Raw genomic sequence first — 16319 nt, 5'->3', positions numbered from 1 at the left:
GTGGCTGCAGACTTGAGCCCTCCCTATGGGCTTCCTGGGTCCCTACCTGTGCCAGGAGGATAGGGGAGGACAGCAGGGCCCGTGACCCCTGCTGCAGGGACCCCGCCCCTGCTCCGCATCACCTGCTCTGAGCCGTCAGCCAGCAGGTCTCCGCCCCACCCCCGCCTCAGGGGAGTCCCAGGGGCGGTAAGGGGCTTGTCAAAGTTACAGGCATCAAGCCACACGGCCAAGAGCCAAGCATCTAAATGTATACTTTCAGTATACATTCATGAATGTATACTTTAAGTCTTTTTTTCTTTGCAAAGATAGGATACTATCCACACGCGATTTTAAAGCCTACATCAAGAACACCCTAGAAGGCAGCTTGTTCCGGGGAAGGAGTACCTCTAGCTGGTGTGTGTATCACACAGAAATGTTCAAAAAGGGTCTGTGAATAAAGAGTGGCTCTGGAATTACAGAAGCGACGTGACATGCCTCCTCTACGCACGCACGTGCATTGTGTGAACGGGAAAAAAGACGCTGGGCAGTGGCCCCCGTGGGCGGTGGGGCTTAGAGGCAGTGTTTCGATCTGACTCATTAATTGAGTAAAAAGAGGAAGAAAGTGTATCGTAACATCACAAGTGGCTGAGGGAAGAGTGAGGGAAGGCTCCCCCACGCCGGAGCGGGAGGGGAGTCTTGTCTCAGAGTCTGGGGGCGCAGAGCCCCACCTCCCTCCTCCCAGCAGCTGTCTCTCTGGGCAGGCGGAAGCCAGGCAATCACCACTTCGCCCACGCGCAGGGCTGCAGGGCTGCAGAGGGACCAGCACCAGGCTTGCCTGGAGATGAGCCACACGGGGAGGGGCCCTCACTGCCTGGGGCTCTGGGGTCCAGCCAGCTGCCTGGGCAGGGATGGAACCACCCTCCCACACACACATGCTACAGCAGGAGAGGCATCAGCTCAGCAGTCAGTGTATCAGTCAGGCTGGGCTAAGTGCTGTAACAAACAGGCCCAACGATGGGTAACAGCTCAGATGCAACCCATGCTTACTTCTTGTTCATGTAGAGCCAAAACCAGGTGTTCCTGAAACACGACCCGCCAATGGCCACAACTGACCAGTGACCTCACCCAGAGGCAGGACGGCCTTTATGTCCTGCTACCTTCAGAGCTGCTCAGAGCACCCAGCAAACATTCTCACACAAACGAGCCAGCAGAGCCAGATCACACCCCTCGGTCTGACTACCGGTTTCAGAAATCCTCAGGACAGTTTCAGAAATCCTCGGGACGGAGGGACCTATTAAGCCCACCCCCAGAGGCACTCAGCAAAGCCCGGGCTGTGGGAAATTCTACAGGACAAACAACTTGGTTTTCTCAACAAACAAACTGCAAGGGAAAAAATGCAGCGAGGACTAACACGACATTATAAATCAACTATACTCCAATAAAAATTAAAAATTAAAAAAAAAAAAAGGCAGCGAGGGAACCTGCAGCTTAAGAGACCAGGGACACATCAGCCAATTACAACGTATGATATTATTTCAGTCCTGATTTAAATAAATAAACTAATTAAGAATGAGGCAGCCAGCAGAATGAGAACCGCGGCTGGATTTTAATATTAGGTATTGGTGTTATTTTTTGGGGGGGATGATAGTGAGGTTATGTTTTTTTAAATTATTTTAATTTTCATAGATGAAAGGGTATGATGTCTGGAATTCTCTTCAAAAGTAACCTTGGGGGGCTTCCCTGGTGGCGCAGTGGTTGAGAGTCTGCCTGCCAGTGCAGGGGACACGGGTTCGAGCCCTGGTCTGGGAAGATCCCACGTGCCGCGGAGCAACTGGGCCCGTGAGCCACAACTACTGAGCCTGCGTGTCTGGAGCCTGTGCTCCGCAGCGAGAGGCCGCGATGGTGAGAGGCCCGCGCACCACGATGAAGAGTGGCCCCCCGCTCGCCGCAGCTGGGGGAAGCCCTCGCGCAGAAACGAAGACCCAACACAGCCAAAAATAAATAAATTAATTAATTTAAAAAAAAAAAAAAAAAAAAAAAGTAACCTTGGGGGATGGGTGGGTCAGAGTTCAGGTCAACACCGGCTCTGGGCCACACTGTGGTGAAGCCGAGTGATAGGGACGGAGCCAAGGGCCCAGAGCGGAGGCTCATTTGCACCTGCTCTCCGGCTCCCGCCTGGCTCGCGGCCACCCCACTGCAGGGGGAGCCCAGAGACGCCCCCAGCTGTGCACCCAGGAAGGAGGGGACCTCGGTGGAGGGCCGAGAGCCAGCCCTGCACAGTCAGGCGGCACAAGTAGCAGCAGGATGGGGAGGGAACGAAGCCGTGTTTTGTTCACGTTTCCTCATTTCCTCAGGAAAATTCCACTCAAGGCAGTTTTCCAAACGGAGAAGAAGTGATGAATGTGCCCAAGTCAAAAGGGAAAGGCTGCCGGGCAGCCCCTGGGTCCCCGTGAAGGTGTGACAGCTCCCCTTACAGCCGAGGAGACGACACACAGGTCGTATGGGCAGGTACAGTGTCCTGGGCTGCTGCACACGCCGCGTGGGTCAAAACAGTAGGATTTACTCTCTCACAGTCTGGAGGCCAGAATCTGAAACCCAGGGGTCACAAGGCCACGCTCCTTCCGGAGGCTCTGGGGGAGGGTCCTTCCTGCCCCTCCAGCTCCTGGGGGTCCAGGTGACACTTGGTTTGTGGCTGTGTCCCTCCATCTCTGCCTCTGTCCTCACATGGCCTCCTATAAGGACACGTGCCATTGGATTTAGGGCCCACCCTTATCCAGTGTGACCTTATCTTAAACTACACCTGCAAAGACCCTATTTCCAGACAAGCTCACATCTGAGGTTCTGGGTGGACATGGATTCTGGGGGGGCACCGTTCACCCCAGCGCAAGCCCCCCACAATAGGTACTGTGCTACACTTTCCATACACGTGGCCTCTCACCAGTCCCTGGGGTTGGGGTGTGGCACTGAGGCCTGAGACGCAGAGCTGGGGCTCTACTGCCTCCCCATCCCAGGAGCCCAGGGCAGGGATGGGGGCTCAAGGGAGAGGGTGTGGGAGCCAAAGAGGCCAAGCGGCAAACACCCTCCAGCGTCCCTGATGCTCCTGCGAGGTCCCAGGAGCTCGGCAGCACCTGAGGTTCAGGGAGGGGGCAGGGTCTTGAGCAGCTTCAGTCTCGTCCCCGAGGGACCCAAGCTGGGCGGGGGTGGGGATAGGGCCCTGCTTCCTCTAGAAGATGAGCTCACCAGGGCCTCGGGGCAGGAGGGACCTGGTCTCCCTGGTGACAACTGCAGAAGAGTCAGGTCTGTCCCCAGGGTGGCCCCGCTGCTCCCCCAGGACAGCACTGCCGGCCGAGGGCTCCGGGTCGGGCAGGTCAGTGCAGAGCAGCCTGCTGGGGAAGGGGTCCCTCCCTCAGTGCCGGCCGAACCCAACCCAGAGCTCTCCCGAGCACCGCCCTGCAGAGGCCCCGCCAGAGCACAGGGCAGCTCAGCCCCACGGGGCGGGTGCCTCCAGCTAACAAACACAGCCCACAGGGAAGACGACACAAATATTTATTAAAAATCCAAGCTGCTGACAGCTCTCCCGGGAAGATGCACAGATGGCCGACAAGCGCAGGGAAAGATGCTCGACATGCAGTCAGAACCACGAGGAGGTCCGCTCCACACCCAGCGTCACGGCCAGCATCAGGGACGCACGGTAACGAGTGTCAGCGAGGATGCGGAGACGTGGGACCCCTCGTGCGGTGCTGACGGGAATGTAAAGTGGATCGACAAAATGGGGTCCATCTGTACCATGACTATTACTCAGCCGTAGAAAGAATGAAGCTCAGACACAGACGACAACAGGGGTGAACCTCGACAACACTGCACTGAATGAAGAAGCCAGAAATGGAAGACCACGTATTCCACATATTGTATGATTCCACTTCTATGAAGCGTCCAGAATAGGCAATCCACAGACAGATTGTAGATTTGTGGCTGCCGGGGGCTGGGGGAGGCTGGCACAGGGGTGCAGGTTTCTTTTGGGGTGATGGAAACGTTCTGAAAGCAGCAGTGACGGTTGTATAACTCTGAACACACTGGAAACCACTGAGTTGTGCACCTTAAAAGGGGGACTTTTATGGTATGTGAATATGTCTCCGTAGAAAGAAGAGTGGTTGAGGCACTGCTGCTTTCCACGTGGACATGAGAACATGAACCGGTACTGCTCCCTGCTGAAGCTGGATGGTTTGCCCAGCGCCCCCCATTAGGGACCATCCCTCCCCCACTGCACGTCCTGGTGGGGTATCAGGATGTCCATCCTCTGACCACCGTCCTCACATTTGAGGTGGGCACATGGCCCAGCCTGGCCAATCAGGAAATTCCATCCCTAACGGGTAGTAAGTAGGCAGGTGACTCCAGCAGAGCCAATCCGAGCCTTTCCAGATCATCACTATATAGATCCTGGGAGAAAACAGTCTCTCTTTCCCGCCGGGATTGAGAACTCTAAGGGTTATGTGAACGCACACCTGGTGGCCTTTCCCACCACATGCAGAAAACCTGCTGGAGAATGAAATTATCACACAGAGGAAAGCAGAACCAAGAGAGGGAACGAAAGACAGAGCCCTGACATTATCTGAACTCCTGGATCCACCTGTGCCTGAAGCCAACCCAGGAAATGGGAGCCAATGCAGTCCCTTTCTTTCTTTTTTTTTAATACAAATTTATTTATTTATTTATTTATTTATGGCTGCGTTGGGTCTTTGTTACTGCACGTGGGCTTTCTCTAGTTGTGGTGAGCAGGGTCTACTCTTTGTTGTGGTGCGTGGGCTTCTCACTGCAGTGGCTTCTCTTGTGTGGAGCATGGGCTCTAGGCACGTGGGTTTCAGTAGTTGTGGCGCACGGGCTCAGTAGTTGTGGCCCGCGGGCTCTAGAGTACAGGCTCAGTAGTTGTGGCGCACGGGCTTAGTTGCTCCACGGCACGTGGAATCTTTCCAGACCAGGGTTCGAACCCGTGTCTACTGCATTGGCAGGTGGATTCTTCACCACTGAGCCACCAGGGAAGCCCCCTACAGTCCCTTTCTGCTTGAGCTAATTTGAGCTATGATTCTATAGCTTGCAGCAGAGTCCTGATTAACAGAGCCAAGTCGCATTTTACACAGACTTTAGGTTTGGAGAAAACCTCAGGTGGTCAAGATGACTCTTCAAAATCCCCTAAAATATATACATTTAGGGGCTCCATTATGCATAATATATAGGTCTTTTTAACAATGGAAACTAAGTTCAGAGAGGTGCTTACGCATGAGATGTTCCCATTTCCGATCCTGTTCCGTTCCTCCCTCCGTTTCTCCCTCCTGACTCACTGCTGTTACGATCAACTCCGTTAACTTCCATGCTCACGTGGTATGACTTCTCCGGGTACCAGACGGGCTGGGAGAAGATGACCCCCCACCTGGCAGAGCCCATTAATGGGTCTTGGGAGAGGCAAAGGGAGGCCAGGGCAGAGTCTGGGGTGGCGGCGGGGGTGGGGGAAGCTGACAGCAGACAAAGCCTGAAGCTCCTGCTGGAGCAGAGGCTGGGCACTGTGCGAACAGCCTGGTCAGCAAACAGGGACCAAAGAAACCCCCTTCCATCCCGCCAAACCATCTGCAAAGTCCACACGCGCGCGCACACACACACACACACACACACGTCTTAGATGAGGATAAGGTAGCCTCTCACGGAAGACGTTCATGGTCAGAAAAAGTTGGGAAAGCAAAAGCAGCGCCTCTGAGCTTGCAGCACGACCCACGAGCACGTTAAGACCCTGAGACCCAAAGACACAACTACTGGGGGCGGGGGAGGGGCTACCCAGGAGAGTAGTAAGTTCTGCTCCAAGCCCTCTGGAGGGCAGGCCTGACTCCAGAGGCAGGAGGTGTGATTTACAGGAGCCGAGGTGAAGCAGCAGGAAGAAAGGCATCCATGACCACGGGAGCAGCGGCCGTGGTGCAGCTGTGCAGAGCGCAGACCCCCAGGTTCACATCCACTTGGAAGCTCAGAGTGCGACCTTATCTGCAATGGGGTCTTGGTAGATGTAATTAGGATAAGGTCACACTGGATGAAGGTGTCCCTAAATCCAATGACGTGTCCTTCTAAGAAGGGAGGACAGACACAGAGGCAGGGATTGGAGGGATGCGGACACCAGCCAAGGACACCTGGAGCCCCCAGGAGCTGGAAGAGGCAGGAAGGGCCCTCCCCTAGAGCCTCCAGAGGGCCTGCAACCCTGCAACACCCTGACTTTGGACTTCTGGCTCCAGGACTGTGAGAGAACATTTCTGTGGTTTTAGGCCACCCAGTTTGAGGCACTTTGATACAGCAGCCCCAGGACACTCATATAAAGGACCAGGAGTGTTTCCAAAAAGGACCAATGGTCCAGTGTGGCCCAGAGTCCATGGTGTGTGCAGATAAGCCCAGTGAAGACACTCCTTTCTTCCCTCCAGAACCACCCACTGAAGGCTGTGGCAGTCAGTGATGCCAAACAACGCTGTTTAACAACCTCGCCCCCCCAAAGTAGGTGGCTTAAAATAATCACTTATTCTTGCTCGTGCATCAGGTCTTCCCAAGTGTCCCTCACCCCCAGGGATGGGGGCTCCCAGGGTGTGTTGTCATGGCGATGGCAGAAGTACAAGGGGGGTGAGCAGAAACACACCGAGCGTCCCAGGGCCTCAGCCTGGGACGGGGCCTCCGTCACTCCAGGCCGCTCCCACGGGCCCTCCGTCACTCCAGGCCGGTCCCACGGGCCCTCCGTCCCTCCAGGCCGGTCCCACGGGCCCTCCGTCACTCCAGGCCGGTCCCACGGGCCCTCCGTCACTCCAGGCCGGTCCCACGGGCCCTCCGTCACTCCAGGCCGGTCCCACGGGCCCTCCGTCACTCCAGGCCGGTCCCACGGGCCAAACAAAGCCCAGGGCCGAGCCTCCAGTGGGAAGGGACCACAGTCACATGGCCAAGGGCATGGGGAATGCGGAACAAACAGGTAACCTACCACAGGCTGGACTGAACTTCCATCTGATGAAACGCCTCAGTTTAAACTCAAATTAGGGGTTTCCCTGGTGGTCCAGTGGTAAAGAATCCGCCTTCCAATGCAGGGGACGCAGGTTCAATCCCTAGTCAGGGAACTAAGACCTCACATGCCACGGGACAACTAGAGCCCACGTGCCGCCAGCTACAGAGCCCACGCGTTCCGGAGCCCGCACGCCACAACTACAGAGCTCACGCGCCCTGGAGCCCACGCACCGCAACAAGAGGAAACCCGCACACCACAACTAGAGAGAAGCACATGCGCCGCAAAGAAAGATCCCGCGTGCCTCAATGAAGATCCCGCGTGCCGCAACTAAGACCCGATGCAGCCAAAAAAAAAACCCTCAAATTAAACTCCTCAGATCTGACCAGTGTGGATATGGCAGTCCCTGCACCTAGGAAGCCCCTTCACTCAGGTGGGGAAACTGAGGCTCCACGGCTGTCCAGGAGTCAAGGGCAGGGGAGTCTTCCCTATATCCCCCACCCCCGCCTGCTCTAACAAAGGCAGCCTGGTGTCCCGTCTTTCCTGGTGATGTGTCACTCTTCACAATGACCCTGCCAGGCACACGCTCTCTTCAACCCATTTTACAGAGTTGAAAGTGAAGGCCCAGGGAGTTTCTGCACCTTGCCTGAGGCCACAGCACTACTAACAGTGGAATCATTTACCATTTCCCTCAAAGATGGGAAAGAAAGAGGCTCCGGCTGTAACAGGAGGGTTTGGGTTTAGATTTAGAGGAAAAAATCCCTGCTGTCACCAAGCCTGGGGACAGCTCACCAAGACCATTTGGGAACCCCTTTCTCCAGGGCCATGTGAGAGACAACAGCTTCTCTTGTGAAGGGGTGAGTTCAGTGGAAGGTAGGTTCAACAGCCCCAGAACCCCGGGCGAGGGCCAGGGCATGTCACCCCAGGTGCCCTTCTGATGCCAGGTGGGAAAGCTGCCTGCAGGTGAGTGAGAGGCTCCGTGCGTTCTGTCTGACAAGTGGCACAGAGCAAAGCGGGCAACGATCCTAATCCCATCTGACAGCCCGAATCCCCAGGCCCACGCGTGCAGACCGGAGGTGACAGAGGTGTGGGCAGAAGCTGGCACCCCAAGCCGACACCTGCCAGGCCCCGGGAAGCACCTTACAGATGCGAGACACAGGCCCAAGGCCAAGGGTTCCCGGATCTCCGGGATGGAGCCCGAGTTTGGGGCACACGTGGCCCCAGAGGCAGCAGGCTCTCACCCCCAGGGAGCCCTCGGGCTGGTCCCCAACGCAGGCATTTCTCAGGACCTAGCACCCCACTCCCCCAGTCTCTCCTGTTCCTTTTTTTTTTTTAATGTTGGGAGGGCAGAGCCAGAACAGATGGCTGTCGCCCACCAGAAGGCCTCTCCTGGCACATGGCCGGCCCTCCCCCGGAGGCAGGAAGCCGCAGAGAGCCCAGATCTGCAGGACCTGGAAGCGCGGCTGCAGAGCAGGCTGCCTGGTGGGAGCGAGAAGGGGACAGGCATGCCCGCTCTAGAAGGGGGACACCAGGGATATACCCCACCCTCAGCTACAGCCGGGAGCCTATGGGTTTCCTACGGAGCTGTAGCAACTCACCACATACGCAGTGGCTGAGAACACCATGCATTTATTATCTCATAGATCTGGGGGTCAGAAGTCCAATACGAGCCTGCCTTATGGGCCGAAATCAAGGTGTTGCAGGGCTGGTTCCCTCTGGAGGCTCCAGAGATGTTTCCTGGCCTCTTCCAGAGTCTGGAGGCGCCTGCACCCCTTGGCTCGTGGCCACATCACCCCAACCTCCACTTCCATCATCACAGCCCTGACTCTGACCTCCTGCCACCCGCTACTAAGAACCCCTGTGACAATACTGGGCCCCCCACCCAGATAATCCTGCAGAATCTCTTCATCTCAAGATCCTAATATAATATCTGCCAAGTCCCCTTTGCCACAGACGGTCACACATCCACAGGTTCCAGGGGTTATCAGGATGTGGATGCTTTGGGGGGCTGTTATCGGCCTACTGCAGGGAGAGAGCCCTCGATGACACAGCAGTCACTCAAGGCCACCCCACCTCCTCCTCCTGGAGCCCTCCCTCCCAGCCAAGGTAAACTGGTGCAGCCTTTTGCCAGGCAATGTGGCAGCAGCTTCTACAATCTTTAAATGCACATGTCACTCAGCCATGCCTGCTCTGGGGCATCGTGGTGAGAAAGACCCCTGCCAGCAGCACGGGGGGGTGGGGCGCGGAGGGCAGGGACAGGCTTTGCAGCCTTGTTTGTAGGGCTGAGAGATGGGACGCATCCGAAACGTCTGTTAGCAGAATAAGCTGGACCGCTGTGGTGCCTCCACACCATGGCATATGACGCAGCTGCTAAGGAAACACACCTGACATGGAAAGCGGTCCCGGACAAACGTGAGGGGAAAAGAAAAACAAGCCATGAAACAAGTCGAGTACAATTCCATCATTGTAACCGGTAATCATGTAGGTGTGACACACTTACCTGTACACGTGTGGAAAAAACCGCGATTCCCTCTAAGGAGATGGACAGCCCACTGTGGGACACGGTTACTTGATACCGGTCTGCCTTGTTGCGTTAACATTTTTTACAGGGATATATGACTCAACGTTTTAACAAGGAATGATAGGTACATATTTTAAAACAATAATACACCACTACTCCCCCGCCCCCCACTTTCGGATCCTCCAATATTTTGTTTCCTTTAAGATGGAAAGATGCCCCAGTTAGAGAGCCCCAGGCAAGCTCCGGGCAATAATCTACCCTCCCGGTCTGGGAGACCCCACAGGGGGTCTTGTGCCCTGTCCCCCTGCACCCAGGGCTCTGGGGACAGCCTGGTGTAGATCCATCATTCACAGGAGCAGAGAAGCCACAGCAGAAAGCTTAAAGCAAACAGGTCGCCCTGAGGCTCAGACAGATGCCAATTCAGGGCCGGGCATAAAAAAAGCGACTGCGCAGAGCAACATTACAATAAGAAAAAGAATGACATCCTTTTTCTTTCTTTTTTTTAAAAACCAAGACCAGACCGTCTTGAAGTCAGCAGAATATTTGCTAATATAAATGTTAAACTTGTAGACTGTAAGTTCCCTAAATGGCTGTAACCATGTCTTACTTATCTTTGTATTTAATGCTTCAGGTAGTTCCTGACATTCAATACATTTATGTGGAATAATTGGGGGAAAAAAAACCCAAAAAAGCGACTGGGGATTTGGAAGCCCTTCCCCGAGTAGGCCTCACCCGAGGTTTCACACGCCAAGCCCTGCCTGTCCCAGGGGCGGGGCTGTATCTGGAGAGCACTTTAAGGAAGCCAGCCGGCACCCCCCATTCCCAGTTAGGGTCCCCAGAATCCGGCGCAGGTCTAAGGGGCCGAGAACAGGAACAGGGCGGTAGGCAGCGCCCGAGATGTGAGCTCTGGTCCCGCCTGGGCCACGGCCTGGCTTTGGGACCCGGGCGCTGCCTTGCTGGCACGGGGGCCCGGCTCTCAGGCGCGCGGCCCGCGGGGTCCCCTCTCCCACCGCGCTGGCAGGGATGACCTCCGACCTTCAGAAGGGCTGGACTGCCTGGCGTGAGGATTCGGAGCGCGGCCGTCAATTAGCCACGTCCGCCGTGGGTGCGGCAGAGAGGAACGGCTGCGCACGTGCCAACAGCTGTCATCTTCCACACCTAATCGCCTGCTCAAGGCCCCTCCCAGCTCCACCCGCCGCCGTTCTGGTCACTCAGCAAAGCATCACAAGACAGGGCGTCAGCTGACGGCCGCAAGCGGGCCTGGGGCCACGACGCCGTCGACCACCCCGACCGCCCAGCAGCCTCAACGCGCAGAAGCTGGTGCCCCGCTGCCCCCACCTCCTGCCCCCGTACCCCGGCCCGTCCAGGGCTGCCCGCCCCTCGGGGAGCAAGAGATCCTGGGGCAGCACGGCCACCCTGCCTGCACCTGCTCCCCACTCAGCCCCAAGCACAGAGGTCACTCCCGGGAAGCAGAGTTGGCTCCCAGCTCCAGGCTGCGGGTGTAGCGTCAGAGGGCACCAGGCCAAGAGGCGGGGGGGACATGAGCCTCTGTTCCACCATCCAGCCCCTGCCCCCCTGAAAGGGCACGTTCGGGCGCAAACCTGGTACCTGCAGGGTGTCCAGCTGGGGCAGCGAGTTGTCACATAATCCCCACGACGCAGGACCCTGGGGCGGGGGGTTTGCCTCTCCTCCCCTCTGTGCAGCCAGGGGACCCACGAGGCACGACAGCGCGCCCGGCTCAGGACCGGCCCATGCTTGCGGGAGGTCGGGCCCGGCCCCGAGACACACTAAACCTGCAGGAACTCGCAGTTCTCTCCCGTGAACTTTGCCAGGAGACACTGCCTTGCTGGACCCCGGTGGGGTGTGCCTCGCACCCTGGAGAATCTGCGGGCACCAAGAAGCAAGAAGGGACCCTCAGCCCTCTCGGGAGCCTGGCCTGGTCGTCCCCTGCCCCGCGGTGGCCACGGCCATGCCTCCAGGACCCAGAACCAAAGGAAGTGGCGGGGGCCCCTGACAACGAGAGGGGGTGGGGCCTAAGCAGTTATTCACTCATTCATTCAAAACCAGCTCCTTCGCAGACACGATGCTGAGAAGAAGTCACAGCTGGGGCACAGCAGGGGCTCTGAGGCCGTCTGCCTCGCCCAGACTGACCCACCTGGCACACCTTACCCTTCGCCCCGGCTCCCACTTTTGCCCCTGATGGGGCAGGACCCTCCTCCACCTCCCGCCTTTGCTCACGGGCATGTCTGTGTGCGTCTCCTCTTCCCTGGGGCCTCCTGGGAGATACAAGAGTGGCAGGCCTGCCCGACCAGCATCCCGGGGGCTCCTCAGGAATGCAGGTTCTCAGGCCCCGCCCAGCTCTGCTGAGGCAGCAGCTCTGGGGGTGGGGCCCGGCCATCTGCATTTTACACACCTCCTGAGGGTGCCGAGGGCACCTGAGAATCACCTGGAGAGCTTTCAAAGGGCTCTGAAGCCCAGGTGGCATCCCCGGCAAGGAGCTCAGCATCTCTGGGGGGGCTGCCTGTGCGTCTGCCCCCAGGTGATCCCGGCGCACACTGGGGGCAGGGATGCTGGGAACCAGGCTGCAGCCCCGGCTCCCCATCTCGGTGGCGGGGCCAGGCCCCGGCCCTTGGAAGCTACGGGTGCGGTCCGCCCTGAAACGGAGGTAACGGCACCCCCTCTCAGACCCCGAGCTCCGTGCCACCCCCGTTTCCCAGGAAAGCCTGTGTCCCTGTCCTCACAGCAGCCGCCCTCCAGGGAGGGTCCCAGGCATCATGACGCGCACACACCAAACCGTTTCTCACTGACTCGGCTTAGCGACCGAGCGCGGCTGGGGCCCGAGGACGCAGCTCCCCGCGCCTGGCCAGAACCTGGCTGTGACAGTGACCGCAGCCCGCCCGGGGCCAGCCGCTCCACAGCCCCAGGCGGCTGCCGTGGCCACTTTCACACTGCAGTGGAGGGTGGGCCTCGGGGCTCCCGAAGCACTGACCCGCCTGCATCCACTGGCTTCACTCTCCAGGACAGCCCCCTCTGGTCCTCCTCCTCCTTTCTTCTCTTTTTCTCAAATCTAAGCTCATCGAGAAAACACAGGAAGTGCAGCTCCCACCACAGCCTGCAGTGGAGGCTCGTCCTCATCCCTGCCGTGGTGACCGAGGACACTGTCCCCTCCCACCTCCGAGGGCTGACCCCGGGCACCACGAAGCCGCAAGGCTGGGATCACACCCACCTCCCCACAAGGCCAGGGGCGGGAGGGGAGGGGCCGGCCCAGCTCAGGGGACGCCTGGGAGGGTGGCAGTGGCGCACGCCAGGCCCCACACACGCTGAGGGCACTGCACGTCGCTCCATCCCATCCTTCCACAGGGAACCTGGCCCAGAGAGAGTGAGCACCTGACCCGGGCTGCTCAGCAGTGACGGGCCCAGGCTGGACGTCTCAGCGAGCCAGCACCCAGCACACGGAGCCGCTGTCAGGGAAGTTCCCAGGCCTCTGCGGCAGGCGGGCAGCCGTCACTCTCATCTCACAGGTGAGAGATGGGAAGCCTGGCCCAGGTGGGGCTCCTTAGGGAGCTGGCGCTGAGCTCTGCCCACACCACCACCTCCACGGACTCTCTCATGAAGACCAGCCCCCCGCAGTTTCTGTGGGAGGTGTCAGAAAACACCTCCCACAGATGTGTCCCATGTCCCCAGTCCCAAGAAATTCGCCTGGGTGTCGGACTTTAAAGTCAATTCCGGGGAATACTGTCCATGATATCCTTGTGCTTCTGCCTCACGAACACCTAAATTTCTGACGACACTGTCCCCCCGCCCTGTCAAGTGCCTTCGGTCCACTGAGGTCAATGAGGCAACCAGACACAAAGGTAACAAACAGATGCACTACTGGAAGGAAGGAAATACGCCAAACGCCAGCTGGAGTCTCTGGGTGACGCGTGAGACCCGCCCTCAGGCTGCTGGTCCCCGCCTTTTCCACACGGAGCAAGCGTTACATTGGTAACGGAAGAAGGAACTATGGAACCAAATTTGATCTTAAAATACCAGATGAGTAGTCATAAACGCTGCTCCTATTCATCGCGGGCCTGACCACTTCTGGGGGAGTAGGAAGGGGTGAACAGAGCGGTGCAGGACCCCGACATTCAAGGTAGTAATTCCATCTCCCCTTCAGCTTCTTGGAATGGGTTTCGTTTCCAAGACCTCAGATGGGAGCCGCAGATATTCTGCCAGCAAACCACAGCCACCTTTTCTGTTCTTTCAGTGTGGATCAAAGGTCACTGGAAACCAGAACCAAACGAGCTAAAGTTTTATTAGTGACAAGGCTGGGAAGGCCTGAGCTGTAACTGAGCTGGGTGTCTCCCTGGAATGACTCCAGGCCTGCCCCTGGCCGGGAATACAGAATCATCCAGAAGGACTCAGCGTCTGTCCTCCTGAACACCTCCTGCCCGGGCAGCCTAAGGCATTTAAAGCAACCCCAGGTCCCCGTCCCAGGCCCCACGACTCTCAGGGCGGACCCAAGGGCCTTACCCTGACCCAGGAAAGTGGAGAGCGGTGGGAAGCTCTCGATGAACTCAAGTCAGGAACTGTTTCCTTAGAACCCAGGAGCATGGCCACCTGGGGGCCTTGGCTTGCAATAGGGCAGCTTCCTTCAAGCTGTGGCTGGCGGTTCCTGCTGCCCACAGCCGAGTGGGGCAGACCCAGGCTCACACACTTACCTCTGTGCTTCCCAGGGGGACCCAGGGTCCCTTCTTCCAGCTCTGAAGCCCCCACCCCTGTACCAACACCAAAGACACCTCAACATCCAACACGGAGCCCGCCAATGGTCAGCTCTGGACCCACCGCTTAGGGCCTGGTGGCCCCGCTGAACCCTGAACACAGTAAGTCCTGCATCCCATTCAGGACAGCTATCGGCCTACAGCGCCAAGCCTCAAGTGAGCCCCCGGGCCAGTGCCCACAGCCGGTCTGTCCAGCTGGTGCCAACTCCAGCGCCCATGGAGAATCTGGGCCTCGGGCTGGGGTGGCCGGGACAGCTTCCACCCTGCTCCCACGTCCCTGCAGCACTGGGCACTCCATGCCCACCTGGGAGTGCGGCCGTGGAGGCAGCACATCTTTCTCTCAGCCCGCAGCTGTCCTATGCATGTTACCAAGCAGAATGGCCACCATCTTTATCCATCAATGTTTTACATTAAACACCAGCATATACAACAAGTAAAAGAGAGGAAGGGAGGTCTGCTCCCTTTGAGGGGAGGCTGTAAGACCCAGAACCCCCTCAGATCAACCATTTCCTTGCCCCACCTCTGGGAACCTCTGAGGAACCCCAGGGTTCCACAGGGCATTGTTTGAGAAACACCAGTGTAGGCCTCAACCTGGGCAGCACAACCAACCAAACCAGGCCCCGTGACGCAGAACCACCCCACGCCGCCCCCTGCCCTCCTACCTGGCCCCGTGACGCAGAACCACCCCACGCCGCCCCCTGCCCTCCTACCTGGAGGCCGCGATCTCCGCCTTCTGCTTGGCGATGGTGGCCGCCCGCTCGGCCGCCTCCACGGCCCGGTCCACCTTCTCGCGGATCTTGCTGGCACGCAGCGGGATGAGATTCTTGCGCTTGCCGCTCACGAGGATGTTCTGCTTGTACTTGCCCTCCTCCTTGGTGCCGTCGGGGAAGGTCATGCAGCCGTAGCCGTGCCGCCGGTTGCCAGCCCACTCGCCCTCGTACTTGAGCCCGTCCGAGCGCTGGCTCACGCCGAAGCCCGAGCGCTTGTCACTCTTCCACTCGCCCACGTAGGTCTCGGTGGTGGTGGCGTCGGTGTCGTCCTCGATGGCTGACAGCTCGGCCTCGCCCTCACCCAGGCTGATGGTGGAGTGGATGTCGCTGGCCGTGGAGCTGACGGTGCTCATGCCGGCCTCGCTGCGGAAGGAGCTCTGCTTGCTGCGCTGGCTGGCCAGGCTGCTCTTGGACTCCGACTTGCGCAGCTTCAGCCCGCTCAGCAGCGAGCGCCGGAACAGCCCCTTCTTCTTGCTCTTGAGGATCTCGGAGTCGCTGTGCACCACGAGCACGAAGCCCCCCCGGGACACGGCCGGGCTGCTGGCCACGGTGGGGCAGGCGTCGGGGTGCAGCGCGGCGCCGTTGGTGTGCTCGCTGCGCAGGGAGTTGATGGAGGTCCTCAGGGGCGAGCGGATGACCGCTGCCATGCCGTAGGGGACGCTCTGCCGCACGCCGTAGCCCTGACGCATGCCGCCGACCCACTGGCCCTGGTAGGTCCCTGCGGAGACACAGGAGAGGGTGAGCTTGAGGGCGGGAGGGCAACGCAGCCGCCACGGTCTGCCCTGTCTTGGGGCAACTCGGTGAGGTTTACATCCAGGCAGACAGACCATCAGACCACAGGTGCTTTTATGATTCCTGCCACTGATAGTGTTTTTAAAGACCCTTCCCTCCTGCTTCCCACGGTTGGATTTTGTTCTCTCTCTCTTAGAGGTCGGGGAGGGGGAAGGGAGGAGTCAGAGTCTGATGCAGTCAGGAGTGACCTGCAGAGCTCCCCAGGCCATGTGGGCAGAAGGCCCAACCTGGGAAGACAGGGAGGGGCGTGGAAGAGAAGAAGGAAGAAACACATCCTGGGTGAGCAGCTCCAAGCAGGGCTCATGGGGCCCATGAGGGGCAGCTACAAGGACACAGATCCAGGCTACAAATTGGCTACTGACGAGGCTGCCTTGTGAGGTAGTGAGATCCCCATTGCTGGAGGCATCCAAGAAGAGTTGAGAAGACCACTCAGCAAGGACACCTTAAGGCATGAAAACTGGCAGGCCTGGTATCTCCAAAAGAAT

At 58.4% G+C, this 16319-nt stretch overlaps 1 protein-coding gene across 3 annotated transcripts in view; it reads right to left on the bottom strand.

The window, feature by feature from the left end:
• JPH3 (junctophilin 3) overlaps positions 1-16319 on the bottom strand; it is a 166113-nt gene that overhangs the window by 32418 nt on the left and 117376 nt on the right. For all 3 annotated transcript variants that reach the window (XR_014256646.1, XM_082436905.1, XM_082436904.1), the window contains one exon: positions 14983-15760. Coding sequence is in view for 2 of the 3 variants with exons in the window: in XM_082436904.1 (XP_082293030.1) it covers positions 14983-15760 (778 nt within the window). In the remaining variant the exon portion in view is untranslated. The remainder of the gene's footprint in view (positions 1-14982; positions 15761-16319) is intronic.

The sequence above is a fragment of the Balaenoptera physalus genome, assembly GCF_965194825.1.
Source record: "Balaenoptera physalus genome assembly, chromosome: 19".
Taxonomy (NCBI): domain Eukaryota; kingdom Metazoa; phylum Chordata; class Mammalia; order Artiodactyla; family Balaenopteridae; genus Balaenoptera; species Balaenoptera physalus.
Note: the sequence above shows the minus strand (reverse complement) of the source record. Positions and strands in the feature narration are given on the sequence as shown.